The 15862-nt window shown below is 38.1% G+C and overlaps 1 protein-coding gene across 2 annotated transcripts in view; it reads left to right on the top strand.

Moving 5' to 3' along the window:
* The window catches only part of LOC110167210 (dolichyl-diphosphooligosaccharide--protein glycosyltransferase subunit STT3B), a 183455-nt gene that overhangs the window by 98894 nt on the left and 68699 nt on the right, over window positions 1–15862 (top strand). For both annotated transcript variants that reach the window (XM_055157305.1, XM_055157304.1), the window contains exon 4: window positions 9476–9541. In XM_055157305.1, coding sequence (XP_055013280.1) covers window positions 9476–9541 — 66 coding nt within the window. The remainder of the gene's footprint in view (window positions 1–9475; window positions 9542–15862) is intronic.

Raw genomic sequence — 15862 nt, 5'->3', positions numbered from 1 at the left:
ACCCCCCCCCCCCCCCCCAAAAAAAAAAAAAACAAAAAAAAAAAACAACTTGATACAGCTTTCCATTCCATTTGTACATGCTTACTTCGTCACCTCATACCAAACTACCTAATTGAAAATAATCTGCTGAAGAACATTGGAAGTACTGTGGCAACATGGGTTAATGCATTGGCCGCCATGTTTGTGTGCCATAGTTTTCAAAGGGCAGCTCTCCTGAGGGTAAGAGGATTCAATTATAGATTATGGACGAATGTGTGCGTGTCACTGGGCTAAACAGAGATTAGGCCTGGAGAGTTAAATGGGTTATTAGTGGGTACATTGAACTTGGGGGATAATGAAGATTGGGGTTTTATGTGGGACTTCTGCTGCAGAGGAAGGAGAGATTGGTAAAAGGAACATGGATCGCCAATGGTTGCAATATGAAAGGAATGTAGTCTAAGCTTTTAAATGATGTTTAAATGTCCTAAATTACGCAAAATTTACTCTTGTGAGCTTTAAGCCACGTTAGAATGTTATTAACTCTTCAAAAAGATATCTGGAGTTTTGTTTTGTTTCATTCACACATGTTTGACTTACCCTTTATGTCTGTCTGCATCTCCAGAGCTCAAAATGGTTTGTGATGTCAATTAGACATCAAGTTAACAGCTACCTTCTATGTTTTGTTTAGCATAGAGCGACAATTCCAGGGCATGAAATTATCCAAAAGATTATAGTGAAGGTGTATAGAGTTAACAACACAGTGGAGCACGTCCTGTATTACCACATGACATCACAAGGTGGAACAGAATGTTCCCAGTTTGACAGAAGAACTCAGCCTAAATATGCAAATTTGTGTGTTAAACATGCGTCAGTGAAACAAAACACAACTCCAGGTATGTTTGTGATGAGGAAACATTATATCAGAAACATAGATCAGACAATAGTGTAATATAGGCCCTTTAAGGCTTATTGGGAAAATGATGATGGTGATTGAGTCATGTTGCTGTATGAAATTATGTGCCTTTTACTTAAATGCTAAACTCGTGTACAGTGGAGAATTGCAGCTAAAGACAGTTAGAGGTCATGGAAATAAAAAAAATCCATAACATCCAAATGTTCACATCTATTTATGTGGTTTGGTCCCATGATCTCAAACAGGACGAGGGCCCTGGAGCAGGAGGCAGGAGCAGGAGGCAGGAGTAGACCTGTCCCTCTGAAGAGGAGCGCGTGTGCACCTGTCCCACTGTGAGATGTATGATCCAGAGCCGACCCGACGCAGCCCATTAGAATAATGCTGCTGCAAACAGATGGGCCCAGTACATATTTTGTGTTCAGGACAAATGATGATGAGAACAAATGAGAGCCACGAAGTTTAGCAGAGTTTTTGGAGCATTACACACGTTCAAAGACACTATACAAAATAAAGGAACAAGTGATTAATCTGGCTCTGCAGGGGGACATTTTTAAGCTGAAATCCACTAAAGGTTTAAAGAGTTTAAGAACACGGCACAGGGCTGTTAGCGCGCTGCAGGCAGCTGTGTTTGATTGGAAGTGCTTACCTAAAGTTCACCTTTTCTAAAGTTCACTGAGCGGTAGAGGCTTGTGCTGAGCCTGCAGTCCTGCATCTCTCACTCAGATTAGCCTTATGGAAAGATGACATTTTAAACATTTGCACTTTGCAGGGCTGGGCCACGCTTGTAAAAGGTGTAAGAAGTGAACCAACCAATCAATACGCATTAATGAAATTAATTTCCTGGGTGGTCCTACCCTCAAATAATCCACTCTCAGGACTGAGCCTCAGAGAGGTTGGTGTGATCGCTCACTTGCCTCACAGCAAGAAAGCACAAGCACTGGGGCAGATAGGCCAGTAATGCCACACACGTGTGAGAGTGTCACTTCTGTTTGCAGAAATGACTCATGTGGCCCTAAATGTGTCTGTGTGTTGTTCTCTGCACATATTTGGCAAATGTGACTGATTAAAATTGGTCAGAAAAAGCCAATAAGTCCACATCATGTAATCCTTGAAGGACGAGCCAAGATTGTCTGACCAAACTGAGCTCTCGATCTGGAGATGGGTCCCCATCCCCTATAAAGTATTTTTAACTCTGTTCTCACCGCTGGAGTCTGGAACAGCTCTGAAACTCCTGGTTTCTGCTTTTGTCTCTGCTCTGTTCTCTGCTCCTGTGTTTGAGGAGGTTACTCAGGGGTCGCTCTGGGGTCATGTACCCCTGTGTCTGTGTGACTGATCCAGACATTTGACAAAGTGACAGGAGCAGTGGGGACACAGAGCATGTCACAGATCTGAGCCTGAGGCGCTTTGTTCACACACAGACCACTGCAGTGAGCCCAATGTGACGAAACCGCGGTATCACCTCTTCCTCATCCTTCCCTCCTCTTCCTCCTTCTCCCCCCCATCCTCTTCCTCTGGTTCAAAGCTCCTCAGTGAAGCATGTCTCTGTCCACACAGCCAAACGGCTCAAAGGTGAAGGAAAAACTGGACCAACCACCTACAAGTCTCTGACCACCTCTGACCACAGTGATTTAAACCTCCTGCCTGTTGGGGCTGGATCTTATCATACACTGTAGCTGGTGATATATTGTGATATATGGGGATGATATGGACTGTGCCACATCATTATATAATTGCGTGTATAAAATGAATATAAAGTACAAAGTAGTTTTGTCTCTGCAGCTTATTTTCCTCTCAGTTGGTATTTAAGAATTGTTACAGCTAAAGCCGAGAGCAACTTGAACACTGACTGTGGAGGCTCTGGAGAGGCTACAAACTCTAATAATGAAAGAGATGTGGAGTGGAAGCAGAACTTGTAGCTATAACTTTAAAACATTTAAAACAAAACAAGTAAATACGAATATTATAAAAGTCCAAGTTTAGCAGCCTGTATATATACGAATATCTTTTCGTGCACGTGCATAGAACAGATGAGACCACTCATTTCACTAAAACATGGTCAACGTTATCATTTAACTTAAAATCTTGCCCATCTTTTTTCTTTTTAGATCATTTTGTCCTCCCTTAGTGGTGGAATGTACCAAAATAAAAGTAAATACATTTTAAAGTGGATATTTTGTACTTTTACATCAGTACATTTGAGAGCATGTATCTGTCCTTTCGACTCCACTACATTTTGAATAGGACTGAAAAGATGTGCTGAAAAAGCTGACTCACATTTGGAGTTTGAGCAAACAAATATTTCCAAAAACAAACAGCTAGAAAAAAACAACTGACTCAGTTGCTTCTACTGAACAAATGACGGCACACATCTTTAATACATTTGAAGCCTTACAAAACCGCAACTTACTTTTTCATGTTACTTTTTCTTTTACTTGATTATTTAGTAGCTCCAGTATCTGTACTTTTCCTTAAGTAACACAATAAAGTACTTGTTCTACTTGCCGTACTTCTTGTTACATGTGGAAAACAAATACAAAAACCCTACTCAGTACTTATATCCATTATATTTTATGTGCTAGGAAATGGAAATAACAGTGTACACATACTAAGCTCCCATAGAACTATTACCACAGATCTAACATTTACCCACAGAGCTAATGCCTACCCCCTGCTGTGAGGACATCTGCAGGCACTTATAAAGTAATCAATGTATGCCCCGCATGGTGTATGAATAAATGTATTTAATAAAGCTGAAAGAGGTACTATTACTTCATCATTTCATAGTTTTAATATTTGAGAGAAAACCTGAGAGAGCAATAGAAAGAATAAAAGTTGGAGTGTTTTTAGTTTGTTTGCTTAAATGGTGAGCTGTCAGAAAACATTATATTGGATGCTTGTTTAGCTCTAAATAAAAGATCATTTTCACTGCCCAGATGCTGGTAGCAAATGATGATGTTGACAAAAATGAGTATGTTAGTCTTTGGGGCTTCTCCTTATCTACATAATCAAACCTTATTTCTTCAATCCATCAAAACTATTCCAAAGCCTCCTATAAACTCCTTGGTTGAAGTTCAGTGTTTCACAGCATTGAATAGACTTGGTTAATTTAGTGCAGAAATATTACCTTATTATATCTGACGCTGCAAGTTTCGGTCCTTCTATTTTTTAAATAAATTTTGCCACTTTTTCAGCAGTTTTTTGACAGTTTTCTTATTATGCACCATATACTTGATAATAGTATTCTTTATCATTTTGTCAGCGCCACTTAAAAAAATACATATATGCGCATTTTCATTATTAGCATGAATAAAAGGAACAGGAAGTTGCATTTAGCATACTTTATTCACCTTATTGCGGAAGCTTCCATCATTATTCAAGTTGTATTATTTTACAAAATATTTAGTAAATAAGGTCAATACGGCCTGTAAAGCTGTTTTAAAGCCCCCAGGGAATCAGTGCAGTGTGACGTGTTGATCATTTTACACAAATTAACCTACTTTATGTCATATTTAAGATGCAAAACTATTTCCCAAATGAAATAAATGGGATCTCCAGAAGTGCCACCACAAAAAAAAAAAAAAAAAAACGCAGTTTAGGAGCATAGGAATAAAATGGATAATAACCTTTTTTTTTTTTTTATTTGTTACATAGTGCACCTTTAACCAAATCTAAATTTTAATATTTAACAAAACAAAAATAAATATATTAAATTACAAATTATAAAATTAACAAAAATCAAAACAAATCAAAATAAAATCCTCCCACACCCCACCCTTCTCTCCACACGATCAACACAAACTTTAAAATGTCAACTAATCAACCAATCAATCAATCAAACTTTATTTATAGAGCGATTTTCATACAAAAAAATGTGACACAAAGCCCTAATCTGATCTATTGTAAACAATACATCTTCCTCTGAATCTAGGTTAACTTCCCTGCTCTTAAATATTGTATGTACTAGTATCAGACGTGTATTTGCAATGCGCTGAAACTTTTGGTGCATACAGCTCCCATACGGCTCAGTGCATCAGACACCTGCTCCATTACAGGCTAAATGGTTGCACAGGTGCAGCTCCCTCCACAAATAGAAGTAATTGGCCAAATGAAACGTGTTTATGTTCCACTGAAACACAAGGCAATTTCACACAACAGAAAATTATTTCCGAGTCAGCAAGACGAGACCGAATTAAATGGCTTGAGAAAAACCAAGAAAACTTCTGAGTGACAGTGATATTATGGGGTTCGATCCTCTGGAGTTTTCATTAACGGAAAAAAAATGAAACAATCGCTGCTACAGATGTGGGATGCACCTCCATCTACTTCTGTTTACTTTTAAAGGCCCATATATGCTGTTTTCTGATGTTATAGTGTTGTTTCCTCATCAAAAACATGCCTGGAGTTGTGTTTTGTTTCATTCCCACATGTTTACACACACAAAAGCTGCATATTTAGGCTAAGTTCTTCTCTCAAACCGATAGAGGAAGTGCTGCACTGTGTTTTTAAATTCCTAAACTTATACACCTTCACTAGAAAGAATCATTTAGATAATATCAGCCCTGGAATTTCCAATCTTTACTGAACAAAAAGTAAATGCCACAGTAGATGAAGGCAGTGCAGATTATGCATGGATAACGGCACAGTCAGCACCACATTGGTTCCATCAAACTGTTTTTATATGGCTTTTCTCTGACTACTGGGATGAGAGGGTTATTAATCTAACACAGGAAAGCTCAAATTTTCCGGCACAGTTCTGCGATTGTTCAGTATAATTGACACTATAACCCAACAACTGTGAAATCCTTAGTTTGCTTGTATTCGGTGTCTAATAGAATACCATCCGCCTAATATATGACCAGAGTAAAGTTAATAGGGCATAAAAAGACAGATAAAAGGCACATTTAAGTTTACTTTCTTGTAAAATGTAAAGCTTAGATATGGGACTTTTCTGGCCCATTGACTATTGGGACGTATAGATTGGTTTGAGCTTATTTTTGTTCTTAAAAGCTTCAAGAAAATTAAAAGTGCAGTGTGTAACTTTTCTGGTAGGAGGTCCACCACAAGCCTGTTTCCATGGAGATATTGTTGCTTTGTCACAGGTGTCACAGTATAGCATTTAACGTATTTATGTAGCATTTATTCAATTGCAAGTGTTTCATTGCCCCAAAATACATTGAAAAACCTGCATTCCTACTGTGAATGGTCTCGGCTCTCCATAGATCTGACCTGTAACTTGGCCTGGTAGCATTGTGGGCTTGTCTCCAAGGAAAAAGATTAGTTTAATGCCATATTGTGGGACATTCTAGACTAGGGATGAGCATTTGATTTTTCTTAATCGATCTTCAGGAGAATTAACAATCAATTTTAGATTAATCATTAATGTTTTTATATTAAAATTATCATCATTATTATTGCTGTTACTAATCTCCATAATTAAACTCAACTTTACAACACATAAACCATAACTACGATAGAGCCACATCAGCCCGTTTGAGATGATAATGTATTTAATGCAGCTTTGACACACATGTTTATGTTACTTAAAACCACATGGCTCATTTGCATAAACTAAAAGCACTGCTTTTAGCTCTTGGTGCAGCTCTTTATTTAATAGTCATTTCTCACTTTATGTTGGTCACTTTATTTATTTTAGGTACTGTTGTGATGAAAAGACTGAAAATTGTCTTTTGGACACATGCACCCTTAACTGTGGTAGTAACCACAGTTGAGTGCGCAGGCATACTGCTTATACATGCACAATGACGAAACCAGGATACTCAAAAAACTTGATTATAAGTGGGATACTGATACTGCATGTAAACGCACTCATTGAGGGATATAGTGATCTCCAAGGAGGTGTGCCAGAGCCGAAACATGGGACTGTGAGGCCGCAACTCCCCTGTTTGTGCTGTCAGACGCAGCCTCGTCTCCTTACGCTTCGCACAGCAACCTACATTCGGTTTGTCGATTAAGAATTTTGTTGATCATGTTCATTTTTAAAGATCAATTATCAAGTCAACTAATCATGCCCATCCCTATTCTAGATCAAGCAATAACATTTCCATAATGACAAGCTGCCAGAATTTGCCTCCACCAGAGAGATGAATAGTGCACCTTTCAGTTTTAGTTCTTACACTGAAACCTAAATAATCCAGTTTTTGATTAACCAAATAACCATCCCTAGAATGATGATGGGATGCTGGGACTATTGACTAATTTAAATCCATGAAAAAATTTAATAAAACAAGTAATTTAGGCCTATATGATAAAACATATGGCTTTATTGATTGGCTTGTTTCAATGGGTAAACAATGGTCACTCTTCTGGCAGTGAAATGGATCCTTCTGTACAGATTGGCTTTATATCAGACACTGGACACGTTTGTGCTTGTATCTAGGTCATTGAAAATCCTCTCACTAAGGGATCACCACTGACTATTATACTGTATTATGTAAAATATATTGAAACACAAAACTCCTAATGGATCTCTTTTCACCAGCAAATTTAAATGTATTCAAAGTAGAAGCATCAGTCTGTAATTTCCTCTGATAACAGGCTGAATGGTGGAGAAAAGCATTTAATGTGATTAAGGTTAACACCAATAATGAAGAAAGGTTTAGTGGAGGCTCAGAAATGGTTTGAAGTTAAAAGTTTTTAATTTTAATGAAAGACAAGACACATTCAGAGATACAGGATGGCTCATAATATTGATTGTAATATACAAAATATGATCCCATTGGAACAGTAGTTCGTTAATTTGAAATAATTTGTTTTTGGGCATGATTAAAGATACATTTGGCAAAAATCAAAGCTGTTTTTGCTAAGAACAAAGGTTGGATAGCCCTAAGTAAATTTTTCTTTTTCTTACTGGTGCAGTTTTAATTAGAGCCTTTCAAGTATTAAGCTTGAATATCTGCGGTCATGGAAAGCCCTGTAAAGAAAGCAATATTTTTGAAAGCATTTCAGAAAAACATGCCCAAAACCCCAAAACATTCACAAAAGGTCAAATCCTCCAGCGTACTGTATTCACCAAGCTTTTCTCAAGATCTGGAGACGGTCTCACTCCTGACATTTACCCCAAAGGCATTGAAGGATGCATCAAATACAGGGACACATTTCTCTGCGCAGTTAATAAAACGCACCATAACCGTAACCTTAAAGATGCATTATGTAACTTTTCTGGTGGAGGGTGAGTCTCCATGGAGGTGTTATTGCTTTGTGTGGAACGTTTCAGTGTTTAAAACTTTTCTGTTGTCATGGAAGACCAGACCAGACCAAGTTACAGGTCAGATCTGTGGAGAGGTGACCCTGTTTTGAATCTATAAAAGCACCTGTAATGGAATAAATGTGAGGTAGAGCTGTTTAATGTCATATAGTGAGCACTAATCATATGTAATATTTCACTGCCTTTTGCAAATTTTACAATAAAGTATATTTTGATCGAGTTTATTTTTGGTATGTTTTTATCATAACCATTTCTTTCAGCTCAAGGACAAGTTCTGCGATGAACATGGAAGCATTTTGAAATAAGACACAAAAAATAAAGACTTAAAACTAAATTTTCAAAGCAATGCAAACTCCAAACCAAGGTTAGCTCCGAGTTGGGTTCCGAAGCCAGTTTTCTTCCTTCCATTGAAGAAGGATGACTCTTTTAAATTTCACTCCTGCTTTTAAAGGTCATGTTATTGTGCCGTTTCCAGGATCCACGCGACTGCCCAGTTTGGCTTTCAAGGCTCAGGATAAATTATTCAGCATCTGAGACCAGGCAGCGTTTGAAAATAGAAGTACTTCTTGTTTAGAAGCATAAAGTCACTTCTCCCTAAAAGGAACAAAGACAGAAGACGATTCTCTAAAGAAGTCCTTCTATCTCTTCCTTGTCGGTGTCTTGTGGGTGGCCTGGTGCAGAGAATCCCAGCTTTAAATGTGTGAGAAACAAATACACCCTGGACAACTGGCTTTGTGCACAACAGCACGCTAGATAGCTCACTGTCTCAAAGCCAACACTTTTAGTCACTTTTATTAAAATCATAAAATATCAAATAATCTACTAAAATTTTAATTATAGTCAAGATTTCCCAATTGTTTTTATGTTTACAGTACTTCAGTTTGTGGTTGTGTTTTTTTTTATGCCTCAAAATTAACATTAGTGTTAGCACTGAGACACAAATATCTGTCTTTGTAAATACAGAAGTGTCCTCTCCTAAAGTATTCATTTTATTTGTGTACTTTTTAACATATTGTGAGTGACATCCACCCACAGCTCACATTCCAATGCCTTATGTTTAAATATTTAGTCATTTTAGCACAACTCAGCAAAAAAAAAAGTAGATTCACAATTCGACAGGAAGTAGTCGTGCTAACGGTGTGGTTTCCGGGTGCTGTTTTGCAGACCACAAACTGCAAAAATGTAATTAAATTCTGTCCTTTGCCTTAGATTTATCCATGGGTTTCAGAATGACAGAACGTTACCATGACAAGTAACAACTGAAAATATATATTTTTGGAATAGTCAACTGTCCTCATAATGGCACCATTTAACTGAAGCTGTCAATTAAGTAATATTTCTCCTTTTTTGTCTCGCAGGTGAAGTCTGTGAAAACGGGCTCTGTATTCTGGACCATCGGTTGTTGTCTCTCCTATTTCTACATGGTAAGTGAACGTTTCCTGTTTAACACTCCACCACCACAGCACTGTGCCCATACAAACCGATCCTCAATTAGACAAATTCATTTTCAACACCTCATTCTCCTCAACACGTTTCCAGGTATTTCTCATTAATTTTCTGCCATGCTTGATTTTTCACCACGCTAATAAAATGCCTGCTGTTTTTAGTCCATAGTTGACAACAGGGGACAAGGGGTGGAGCGATTGTGGCTAGCTTTTTGGTGCATTATTTATGAATGCAGTCAGGGCCCATTGGGGGATTGACAAGAGAGATGAGATAAAAAGATGATCCGGGTGCAGCCTATGCGACACAGTAGATTTGAATGGACATCGCCGCACAGTGAAATTCTCTATCTATTTGGTGGTTCCAGATTGAAGTCTCCATGGCGACTCAGATGTCAAATGAGAGATTACTGAAATCCAGCTCCATTGATCCGAGTGGGCCCGAGCAGGCGGGGGGGTGGGGGGCTGGATTGGCAGGCAGAATATATGGAAGGGGGATAGAGATTGAGGAGAGAGATAGTCAAAGGTGTACGCAGAGAATAGATGGGAGACAATACGTGGGATAATGCAATGTGATGACTGTCTGCACTGCCAATTCCAGGGTTTGTTTAGAAAGGGGTATTCATATAGCTGAGTTATGGAGGTTTTCTGTTGTCTGTGTGAATAAGAAATATGGGAGTGGGGGTAGGATTGTCACAATAACAAATTATGAAACACGATACATCACTGAAGTAAATGTAGTAAAGTAAATTAAGTAAAGCTAGATAAATGAATAATGATAATATTGAAACCAAAGCCCACCACCATTACCCACAATAAAGTATTTGTTTTTAACAATATTGTGCTTTTAGAATAAATACCAAAATGCAACACTTGCCTACAATAGTTGGTTTGTCTCTATAATGAGTCATAGAAGTTCATAATTCGGCCTCTACAGCTCAAATGGTGGTACAGAAATTTAACCAAAATTTTCTCACTAGTGTAGGGACAACATACCCATGATAAATATTGACCCCCCCAAAAGTATTGTTCCATGTATAATATAATAAAAGGCAAGTCAATATATTAATTTTTGTGGAATGGGCATGATTAGTCGACTAATCAATAATTGATCATTAAGAATGGTGCGTAGTGTAGCGTAAGGAGACAAGGCAGCTCAAACACTGGAGCTGTGGCCTCACAGCCCCATGTTTCAGCTCTGGCACCTCCTTGGAGATCGCTGTATCCTTCAATGAGTGCGTTTACATTCACATCAGTATCCCAGTTTTGTCATGGTGCATGTATACGCAGTATCCCGTTTATTGCAACATAAACAGCTGCACTAAACCTGCACACCTCTGATCTCTGAAAACATGAACCATCTCCAATGAGACACACACAGAACAGACTCACCATCATCATCATCACTCTGTCACAGAGAGAACACTCATATTCCACTGAGTTGTGTCCTTTAGTCCGACAGAAGCTGAACACATCAGCGCACAAGGAACGAGTTGTTTTTTTCAGCACTTATAGTTTTAAGTTTTGTTTCTGTAAAACAAATGTGAAATTATGATCTCAAAATGGGCTGATGTGGCTCTACAGTTGTAATGTTGTAAAGTTGAGTTTATTTATGCAGATTAATAATAATGATGATAATTTTAATCTAAAAACGTTAATGATTAATCGAAAATCGATCGTTAACTCTCCGGAGGATCAATTAAGAAAATTTAATCGAATGCTCATCCCTAATTGTAACAGGCCCATGTGGTGGTCATGAACATTAGTTTAGTTTTCTCATTTTTGTTTATGTTTAGACCTGAACACAAATTTTCAGCAGTGAAATTTTGTCACAATACTGGTCTTTCAAAAAAAATTCATTATTGACTGTTGCACACTGTGTAACTAATGTTTTTTCTCGACATATATTTTCCAGTAAATAATCTGCCTTCTTGATCTTTTTGAAAACACTTGATGTAAACAAGGGAGAAAATGCTTAAAATATCATAGAACTTTGATTAAAATTGTATAATATTTGCTTATAGTTTCCATTTTTGATTCAACTATAAAATAAAAATGTCTTTCAATAACAATTTCATGAACAAAAACAAGCAGACTTTTAATCATTTCCACCGAACACAAAAATAGTCCAGTTTATTCCTCCAAATCCTGATCTCCGCTCCAAACCGCATGCCTTTCCTGCCAGAGTGCTGGCAGGAGACCTCTCTGTTCAAAAGACCCAAGCATACCTTTGATGACGATTTGAAACAATTGGATTTTGATTTAATTAAAGGTCCTATATTACGTAAAATTGAGTCATGTGAGATTTCATGTTATGTTATAAGGTTACTTCATCAAAAACATACCTGGAGATGTGTTTTGTTTCATTTACATATGTTTGAGTGATCCTGCATTATTAGTCTGTCTGCATCTCCAAAGTTTAAAATGCTCTGTTCCATCATAATATTGTAATTGAAACCTAGTATAGAGTATTTTCATCAAACCATGTCTGTACCTTTAATGCAGATATAAAGCAGACTGACATTTTTCAGCTTGGATGATATCACTATAATCAGAGAAATGTAGGCAGGTTTAGATCAGTTTTGTTTTGGTGTAGCGCCCCTTTCATCAGCTCGGGGGTGGAGAGTAAGGTTTGGGGGCGGGGCTAGGGGAGGACAGGTGCAGCACAAGCATGGATCATCTGGGGAAATTGTGTTTTTCAATCTAAAATTTGACCTGGCTCATTTTTCATCTGGTCTTACCAAAAAAGGCCTCAGAGGATGCTGCAATGTTTGGATTTCAGTATGCTCACAATAGGTTCTTTAACTTAGGACGGCAAATGACCGCCAAATGCTCAACGTTATATTTAATAATTCATATTTTTACCCTCAGGCTTCCTAATGTATTAACCCATGATATCTTGTGAAGTACTTTTTGCTGCAAATGTAAAAGTTCTTATATTACACAAAATTGACTTTTGTGAGCTTTAAGCCATGCCCCTCCTCAGAACCATACGTGGAGTTTGATTTTGTTTCACACATGTTTGAGTAAACCAGTAGTTTTCAAGTTGTCAGCTACTTTTACCTTTAGTTCAGTAGATATTGGCAATTCCATTGCTGAAATTATCGAATTACCGTATTTTTCAGACTAAAAGTCACACTTTTTTTCATGGTTTCTGTTGTCCTGTGACTTATAGTCTAGTGCAATTTATGAATTAAAATGTTCACACTGACATTCGCGAGAGGGCGCTCTGGCTTTTGTGTCAGGATCTGCTACTCCTATTACTCCTGTACCACAGTCACTTCGCTCTACTGCGCATGTCTCCAGCAGAAAGAGCTGCTGTCCTGCCTGCATCATGTCAGTCAATCGCACCATTACTTCTGTACCACTGAAAATGGAAAATTTAAACAAACTTGTAAAGACAACTGAGAAGACTGAAAACAAATGCCCCCAAAAAGAAAATCATATTTTGCAGATTACAAGCTGCAAGTAGTGAAATATGCAGCCAAAAGTGAGCAAGAAACAACAACAACAACCAGGAGGGTGCACCATGCAACTTTCCTGGAAGTCATTGGATGGATCGACAAAGCCTGGACTTTAGTGACAACTGAAACCGTCCTTTTGGGATTCAGAAAGGTCGGAATAGTTCTAAGTGGTACTGATGTTGAGTCTGACGACAGCTGCATAGCTGCACAGCATCAGAAGAGGAAGCGGCACTCCGTTTACCTCCGAAGGTCGTGGAGTTGCTTAGAAGTGACAGCGAGGATGAAGAATTCAGTGGATTTAGTGATTTGGAGTGAGATGGAGAGTTTGGTAAAGTTGTTGTTATGTTCTGTTGTTTATGCTACAGTTATCTGAATAACTGTTCATATGTTGCGTTAACAACCTGTTGTTCTCTACTCTATTGTTATTAGTATAATTTGCCTTTCAAGATGAAATGTCGGGTCTTGGTCTATGATTTTATAAAATAAATTAATATGGGCAGTGTTTTGAATGATTCACTGTATTGACCATTGTTATATCTCTTTGTACGGTCTGTTTCAAGACGCAGTGAAATTTATGTTTGGATCTGACAAAAATAAAATAATCTTGTAACCTCATGAGGCTCTCTCTTGCCACACAGCCAGAAGGTCCTGGGTTCAATTCCCAGTTTAGGAGAGGCCTGTGGAGCATTTGCATGCTTCCCTGTGTGAAAGTCTTACCTTTTTCCACCATTGTGACAAAGCACTACAATAATACATCAACTTTAAATGACCCAGCCAAATAACTGTGTATCCAAACAACATTTTAAAATGCCTGCTCTTTCGTCGCAGCGGGAGCCAAAGTTACTATTAAGATATTGCTCATGGTATCGTTATTGCATTATACATTATATTTATTGCCTAGTAGCGCTACTACGCAGCCAGCAGTCCCTCACAGTTGTAATTAACCCATATTCTCTCTGCTTGAGTTTGCAGTGTTTTATTTGCGCCATTAAACTCTCATGTGGATAAAAGCAGTAATCTCCTCTTTCCCCTCTCTCCTCTGTATCGTCCGTGGAGCAGCCTGCGGTCATCAGATAAACAGGATGAAGCACACACAGAGATAAGGGCTAGACTCCGGACCTGGCGTTTGGTGTTTGCCCCAGAGCTGTTAGCCCGGGGAGGGGTCAGGAGGGCACGCTGTTAAAGCATTTCAAATATAGGTCCAGTTTGTGTGTGAACAAAAGCTCTCGGATCGCAAAAAGGGGAGACAGGTGTTAACAGACTCTCCACAGTGGGGAAAAAGCTATGACGAAGACTCTCCTGTATTGTGGAGAAAAGAATGGAAAATTACAAAGTCTTACCTGTCCACAAGTGCACAAAGCCTTTTATTTGAGTAGATGCAACTTGGCAAGTAAAATTACCTACAAATAGAATAAGTGTGTTTTTTCAAGTGCAAAGAGTTGTTGTTTTTCTTCTGTTTAAGTGTAGCAAGATGTGTTTTCATGTTTTAAGTCTTGTTCCTTTGGTATATCATTTTAGTTGTCAAGTGAAATTTATTCATCATCATTAAAACTTTCTTAATTCAAGTAATTTTTATCTTGGCTAGATTTTAGCTTGTGCAGTGTATCTCATGCAAACATTTCAGCTGGAGCCAAACAAGACTAATTCTCGAGATTCTCAAAATTCAATCGTGAGATTTCATCGAGCTGGCAAGGCTAACACATCAACAGAGTCCATAGAAATTAAAAAAAAAATGTAATTAAAACCATATGTCGGAAAGAAGATTATACCATACTGTGGAATATTATAACCAGAGGTACAACATTTCCATGGAGACAACCAGGTGCTGGCCCTCCTCCAGGCTGAGTGAAATGCAAGCCCACTCACAGTAAAGACACGTGTTTCTACATTTTTCAGTGCCAAAAAAAAAAAAAAAAAAAATCCAATATGAAAAGAACCTGCTTTTTTGTCTATTTTTGGAGTTATGTGGTGGGACATTATTGCGCTATTTTCTAATCTTTGTTGTTATGTTGTTTCCTCATTACAAACATACCTGGAGCTGTGTTTTGTTTCATTCACACACACAAATCCTGAATATTTAGGCTGTGTCCTTTTCTCAAACTAAAAATACTATGTTCCACCCTGTGATGTCATGTGGTAATACAATTTCACTAGAACAATTTGGATAATTTCAGCCCTGGAATTGCCTATCTCTACTGAACTAAAGATAAAAGGTAGCTGTTGCAACTTGTAAACTACCACTTTATGACATCACATGGTGGAACACAGCATTTTGAGCTTTGGAGATGTAGACAGATTAATAATGTGTGAATGATACAAAACACAACTCCAGGTATGTTTTGATGAGTTAACGGCATTATAATATGACTTAAAGCTCACAAGAGTCAATTTTACATAATATAGGACCTTTAAGAAATCGCCCGTGGACAGAGAAGTTGTAGGTTCTATTCCTGTCCAAGCAAATACCGTCACATATACTCACTGTGAAAGATGGTTACATGCACAGTTACAATGGACTTTTCTTTTGTTTGGCTGCCTCTTGGAAAAGAATATCTCTGAACATAAAAATCCCAGCATGCACCTGGTCCACTCCAGTGTCAAACAGAGAAGCGTCTGAATCTTGTTTTTGAAGACGACACAGTGAAATCTATAGACGAAGGACTGGACTCCACATGCTCCAAGTAAACGCCACATTTTGTTTTGAGCGTTACTTTACACCCACACGCGGGCTGTTTATTAGCAGATAAGTAAACATTTAAAACCAGCCACTTTGCAGCAGTCTTATTTACCTTGGAGATGTAACAGAGTCTGGATGGTGCTAATCAATACTGTTATACTT

The sequence above is a fragment of the Boleophthalmus pectinirostris genome, unplaced genomic scaffold, assembly GCF_026225935.1.
Source record: "Boleophthalmus pectinirostris isolate CB_2022bp ecotype Guang Dong unplaced genomic scaffold, ASM2622593v1 HiC_scaffold_21, whole genome shotgun sequence".
Taxonomy (NCBI): domain Eukaryota; kingdom Metazoa; phylum Chordata; class Actinopteri; order Gobiiformes; family Gobiidae; genus Boleophthalmus; species Boleophthalmus pectinirostris.
Note: the sequence above shows the minus strand (reverse complement) of the source record. Positions and strands in the feature narration are given on the sequence as shown.